This window comes from Brassica oleracea, chromosome C8, assembly GCF_000695525.1.
Source record: "Brassica oleracea var. oleracea cultivar TO1000 chromosome C8, BOL, whole genome shotgun sequence".
In the NCBI taxonomy this organism is placed as follows: Eukaryota; Viridiplantae; Streptophyta; class Magnoliopsida; order Brassicales; family Brassicaceae; genus Brassica; species Brassica oleracea.
In genome coordinates, this window is record NC_027755.1 from 13,958,851 (window position 1) to 13,965,117 (window position 6,267).

A 6,267-nucleotide genomic window follows, 5' to 3' on the forward strand; every position below is an offset into this window, starting at 1 on the left:
CAATCTTCTTCCTTTCCCTCCACCACCACCATCTTCGTCCCACCACCGCTCCTCAAATGCGCCAACAAACCTTTCAAGAACATCTCGCTATACAGCAACGTCTCGTTGACTTCGCCAGAATCAATCCCGGAGCTAGGCCACCCGGTCTCCGCCACAATTACGGAAAGATTCTCGTGTCCCGTCACAGCCATGGACGTCCCGCATCGTCACGGAGGGGAGACGTCAAGCACCAGCGCATCGCGGAACCACCGAGAGAGATTGAGATAAACGAATCTCGACTAGTGACACGTCGCACCTAAGAACCGTGCCTTAGAGCACTTAATTAGGAGACGTGCCTTCACTTTAGTTCATTTTTTCTTTTTCTTTTTTTTGATAATTACCCTAAGAGACGGGTTCAAGAGCTCGCGGTAAACCTGCTCTAAGGTTCCAAGTGAACAATAACATGAACGAGTTTATGTGTTAATAAGGTTACAATCTTATCGAATTTTAATAAGGTTACAATCTTTACGGATTTTTATTATATTTTTAAATTAGTTATGTTTATTGTTAAATAATTTTTTTTGGGGTCAAATTTGTTAAAAAAAAATTATTATATCGAGGAAAAAATCAGAAGTTTCGGGGAAAATACCGAATTTATTATGTTTGGTCTTCCATTTAAAAGGCTAAACAGCGACGTTGATATACGACGCGTTATCGTAACGAATCCTGACCGCTCATCTCGCCAAATGACTCACCTCCTTGGAGAATATATATAAACCTCAAAAGCTGTATTCCAAACTTTTTCCAAAAAAATCCATTCTCTTCCTCCTCCAGATCTGTCACGAAGACCATTTACCAGATCCGCCTGAGCCATGGAGAAACCGTACGGATACGCGAGCGTGAGCATGAGCATGAGCGGCGTAGATCGCTCCGCCGGGAAGGATATCGATCTTGAGATGGGAGAGGCGACGCTCTACCCAGGGCTAAGCTACGGCGAGAATCAACTCCGGTGGGGATTCATCCGCAAGGTCTACGGGATCCTCTCCGCCCAGCTCCTCCTAACCACGCTTATCTCCGCCGTCGTCGTCCTTAATCCTCCGGTCAACGATCTCCTAACCGGATCTCCCGGCCTTCTCCTCTTCCTCTGCATCATCCCTTTCGTCTGTACGTAACCTAGATCTCATTCTTCGCATCAGATTTACATTTAATCTCCATCGTTAGGTATCAGATTTGATGTGGTGATTATGATTCTTAAGGTTTGATCTTCATGTGTTGAGAATATGCTATTCATTGTTGATGTCATTGATTACTGCAGTGATCTGGCCTCTGCACGTTTACCACCAGAAGCATCCTGTTAACCTCATCCTCCTTGCCCTCTTCACTATCTCTTTGAGCTTCACCGTTGGTGTCAGTTGTGCCATGACAGAAGGTTCAATTCTCGTTTCCTCTACTGTCATTAGAACTTAGAAGTCTTATTCTTATAACAATATCTTTTCTGTTTTCATCAGGAAGAATCGTCCTTGAAGCCTTGATATTGACACTGTCCGTGGTCGGGTCTCTAACCGCATACACTTTCTGGGCTGCAAAGAAGGGCAAAGACTTCAGCTTCCTTGGACCCATTCTCTTCACCAGCCTCATCATTCTTGTAGTGACCAGCTTCATGCAGGTCTCTCTCTCTCTCTCTCTTACGAATTAAGCAAAAACATCTCCACATATACATAAAGGAAATGCTTACATTTTGTTTTGTTTATCATAATATTGCAGATGTTCTTCCCGCTTGGCCCGACCTCTGTTGCCATATATGGAGGAGTCAGCGCGCTGGTGTTCTGCGGATACATAGTCTATGATACCGACAATCTCATCAAGCGTTTCACATATGACGAATACATCCTCGCATCGGTGGCTCTCTACTTGGACATCCTCAATCTCTTCTTGACCATATTGCGTATTCTGAGGCAAGGTGACAACTGAAGGAAGCCATACAAGCATGAGGCTTCTGTGATGGGATTTCAGGGCTTTTATGTGATTTACATTTTGTGTATACCTGACTTATGTTTCGAGTTTTTTTTTATTTTACTATATGCTGCTATGTGGTTAAACTGTTTGGTAAAACAAAATCAATTGAAGTCCAATTTTCAATGTTAAATAAATTTGGTAGATTTTAATAGCCGACTTGCTTGCTTGTCCTTGTTTCTCCGTGTTTGATTGGCATCTTTCAAAGATACATCTCCGTTACAATTGAGGTTGTGTTACGATGTTGAAGGATGGTCATGCTCGAGTCTGATCCTCTGTTTTTACTGGAGTAGTGATGTTGCTCGATTTGATTTACGACTTATAATATCTATCCAAAACTTGGATTTCTTGGTTGACGTGGCCCAACCAAATCTTCTGAACAAAAGAAGCGTGTCATCTCTAAAAAGAATCACTCATTCTTTCTCCTCTGCTCCTAACATGGAGACCCTTCTCTCTCCTCGTGCTCTCTCCCCTCCTCTCACCATACCCACTCCGAGTCCCTTGTCTTTATTCAGACCGATCTCTTCCCAATCCGCCAAGCTCACTAAACCAGAATCTCCGTTTCTTAAGGCTTCTGCAGTTGGGAGGAGGAGATTGATGATGGGTGGCTTGCTCATGTCTGGTTTAATAGTTTCAGAGGCCAATCTTCCAACATCAGCATTTGCTTTGACTCCAGTGTTCAGAGAGTACATAGATACATTTGATGGATACTCTTTCAAGTACCCTCAAAACTGGATTCAAGTTAGAGGAGCAGGCGCTGACATATTCTTTAGAGACCCTATTGTCCTTGACGAGAACCTCTCGGTGGAGTTTTCTTCACCTTCTTCCTCGAAATACAAGTCTCTTGACGACTTGGGTTCACCTGAAGAAGTAGGAAAGAAAGTACTTAGACAGTACTTGACTGAGTTTATGTCCACTAGACTCGGTGTCAAGCGTGAGTCTAACATTCTTACAACTTCCTCCAGAGTTGCAGATGATGGTAAACTCTACTATCAAGTCGAGGTAAACAACATGTCTTATTTTTGGTGTAGAACATGTCATGATCAACACATGTTCCCATTGTTTCAGAGTTGCATTGTATTTATTTATTAATCATAGCTTCACTATGCTACGTTGGTGTTTTAAATATTTTGATGGATTGACACAGGTGAACATAAAGTCATACGCAAACAATAACGAGCTAGCTGTGATGCCGCAAGATAGAGTGGCTCGTTTGGAATGGGACAGGCGTTACCTCGCGGTTCTAGGAGTTGAGAACAATAGACTCTACTCACTGAGACTCCAAACACCTGAGAAAGTTTTCCAGGAAGAGGAAAAAGACCTAAGAAGAGTTATGGATTCGTTCAGAGTCGAGAAGATTTAGAGAGAGATGTAGCCATTGGTTTACAAAAAATCTTGTTGATGGTTATGTTCCCTTTCACTTTCTATTTTTGTAATATTAAAGCATAAGCCAAGCTAAGGTAAACGCTTTTTTTACTGAACTTTTCAGATTCGTTTCTTGATCGGAGGAGTTTATAATTTCAAACCTATCCCTACAAAACCGGTTGAGTTGGATTAATTATTGAATAGGGTGGCAAACTAAGTTACAAAACGATCAGATATCAACTGTTAAACAGGCTATTAAACTTTAAGACAATCTGATTGTTCATCATCGATTTTTTTATGAAATGGTTAGTCAATTGATCAAGAAATTAACTAATCACCATGGAACCGGTTAACTTATAACCAAGTTGACAATAAAATATTTCTGGTTATGTGTGAGGGTTTTATTATTGGTTTAGGCCTTTCAAAAAACACCCTCCTTAGGAAAAAAAAGAAGAGAATTATTGAGAGTAAGAGGTAAAGAAGCTTTTTCCGTAGTACAACATGTAAACATCTTTGTATCATGTGTTCTCCATGAATCCCTTGGTATATATGAGTCTCATACTGAAATTAAATATAGCTAGGACATACACTGTTGATTCTGCTTTTTTTCCTTTGAATGGTTCAACATTCCCCGGCATATGAGCCCATCCAGAGCACCTATACAATCCTTAAAAAAAGGCCATATTGTGGATCATCTACTAGAACATGACAAGCATTTGCAAACGCATTCCTGAGAAGTAGCACAATGTCTGTTGTGAGTTTCAACAAAAAAAAACATGAAAACTTCATCTAACATCTTCTTCATAATAAGAGAATACTAGTATCTCTAAGATAGAACATGTATGGTTAGATCTTTGCCCAACCATCTCAAAGAACATTACAACACTAAATTCTACATAAATATGACAAGTTTTTTTAGATTATACTTTTCTGATAGTCTTACATACACTTCTAAACTTAGCATGGTTCATGCGAATAGTATCATAGTTTTGTACCCCAAATTCGTTGATAAAATGTTGCACATCACACCAGCCTCCACCTCGATTTTTTTCATCACTTGTTGTTTGTCAATATTTCATCCATCACTCCAGAGGTTTCATCTATAAGTGGTTACATGTGTTTCTTTTTTTTTGAAAGAATGTTAAATTTATTCATCCCAAAAAGACTTTTTTACATACAAAGTGTGGCTGTTTTCCATGACTTAGTAATGATATCTTAGAGTTGAGTTTTTACTCTTTTTTTCTTAAGAAAACAGAACACATAAACTTCCATAGCTTAAGCATCCCGAGATCCAAACCAAGCGACCATTGCGTCGTCAAATCGTCTGGTTTTTCTTCTTAAAGAGGAGATCCGATTGCGCACTGTTTTGTCAATGAACCTGATGAGCATGTCTGATGTTTTGTGCCCTTCTCCATGCCTTCTCCCATTTCTCTCTCTCCATATCGTGTGTATTGAGACTTGAAATACATATTTCACCAGAAAATTATATATTCCGTGTCTTCCCCGAGCTTCTAATATTTGCATAAGGCTGCTCCTGTCTGCAGTGTAGCTTGTGCCAAGGATATTCTTAGAAAGATTGGCCCAAATCCGAGTGGAGTAAGGACAAATGAAGAAGAGATTATCTCTTGTTTCTGTTGGCACCAAACATAGCACACATTTGACATCTACCTGAGGGCACCATTGGGCAATGCGATCAGTAGTAGCGAGACGGTTGTGGATGGCCAACCAGGTGATAAATGAATATTTGGGCGTGGCCCCTGTAAACCAGATAGTGTCAGACCAAGGAACTTTAGGTTTCTGCACTCTCGTCACCTGCCACGTTTGGTAAGAACTGAAAAACGGCTTGAAAACATCTCCCTCCCCTTTCCAAAGCCGAACGTCCTCCCCACATACCAGACCCTGCGCTTTCAACTTCAGTATCTCTGTTTCTATAGCTTTCAGATGCTCACCTCGACGCCGTCTAGGGGAATAAGAGTGGACAGCATACCCAACATCGCATTAATATTGATCCCCATATCAATACAACCGCAAGGGCCAGTGAGGTCAATTAGCCTTCCTAGAGATGACCTGTTATCGAACCAAAATGAGCTATTGTTACCACTCTGAATCTCCACTCGAGTGAGATTACTAGCCATCTCTCTATATTTCAGGATCTTCTTCCATATCTAGCTTCCTAGTGTACTCTTCTCATCCACTTGCCAAAATGAGCTCTTTCGAATCAGATACAGATCCACCCATCTGACCCATAATGATTTCGAAGAAAGGATTCTCCATACAAGCTTCAGACAGCACACATTATTTGCTTCTTCTAGAGACCTGATGCCCAGTCCCCCTTCCTCTTTTGGAGTAAAAACATCATGCCAAGCAATTTTTGCTTTCTTTGAATTCAGCGATGGACCAGACCATAGAAAGGAGGCACAAATCTGATCAATCTCCTTGATACACCGTTTTGGAAGCTTATAAACAGACATCCAAAAGTTAGTGAGATTATGAATAACAGTGTTTATAAGTTGTACTCTTCCTGCAAAGGATAGCTGCCGAGCCGTCCAAGGCGTAACCCGCTTGCGTATGCGTTCAACTAAAGGAGCATAGTCATTGGATGTCATCCTTTTGGTCATGAGAAGGAGACCTAAGTAGCGCACTGGTAGGGATCCTGATTCAAACGGGCATTGACTCAGCATTGTTTCCCTATCATTCTCATATACTCCTGCTAGATATACTGTCGATTTTTCCAAACTGATAGTCAGCCCGAACATTACTGCAAACTATTTAAAAACTTGAAGTATTCCATCTATAGACGTCTGTTTGCTATCCGCAAATATCAGTAGGTCATCCGCAAAACAGAGATGTGTCAGCTGCATATCTTGACAGTACAGTTGGTAGCCGATGAGTTTTTCAGAAGCTGCCTTG

At 41.0% G+C, this 6,267-nt stretch overlaps 2 protein-coding genes across 2 annotated transcripts; both read left to right on the forward strand.

The window, feature by feature from the left end:
• Positions 1 to 769: 769 nt before the first annotated feature.
• Positions 770 to 2,151, forward strand: LOC106312298 (BI1-like protein). Its single transcript, XM_013749763.1, has 4 exons — positions 770 to 1,143; positions 1,295 to 1,408; positions 1,488 to 1,645; positions 1,744 to 2,151. The coding sequence occupies exons 1-4, from the start codon at positions 852 to 854 to the stop codon at positions 1,948 to 1,950; spliced, it is 771 nt and encodes a 256-aa protein (XP_013605217.1). The 5' UTR covers positions 770 to 851; the 3' UTR covers positions 1,951 to 2,151.
• A 235-nt stretch (positions 2,152 to 2,386) lies between these two features.
• On the forward strand, positions 2,387 to 3,489 carry LOC106312297 (psbP domain-containing protein 1, chloroplastic-like). Its single transcript, XM_013749762.1, has 2 exons — positions 2,387 to 2,994; positions 3,140 to 3,489. The coding sequence occupies exons 1-2, from the start codon at positions 2,431 to 2,433 to the stop codon at positions 3,353 to 3,355; spliced, it is 780 nt and encodes a 259-aa protein (XP_013605216.1). The 5' UTR covers positions 2,387 to 2,430; the 3' UTR covers positions 3,356 to 3,489.
• The last annotated feature ends 2,778 nt before the right edge of the window (positions 3,490 to 6,267 follow it).

Coding starts and splice junctions, on each gene's coding strand:
- LOC106312298 (XM_013749763.1), top strand. CDS start 852: ATGGAGAAACCGTACGGATACGCGAGCGTGAGCATGAGCATGAGCGGC. Junction 1,144..1,294: donor CTGCATCATCCCTTTCGTCT/GTACGTAACCTA, acceptor TGATTACTGCAG/TGATCTGGCCTCTGCACGTT. Junction 1,409..1,487: donor CAGTTGTGCCATGACAGAAG/GTTCAATTCTCG, acceptor TGTTTTCATCAG/GAAGAATCGTCCTTGAAGCC.
- LOC106312297 (XM_013749762.1), top strand. CDS start 2,431: ATGGAGACCCTTCTCTCTCCTCGTGCTCTCTCCCCTCCTCTCACCATA. Junction 2,995..3,139: donor AACTCTACTATCAAGTCGAG/GTAAACAACATG, acceptor GGATTGACACAG/GTGAACATAAAGTCATACGC.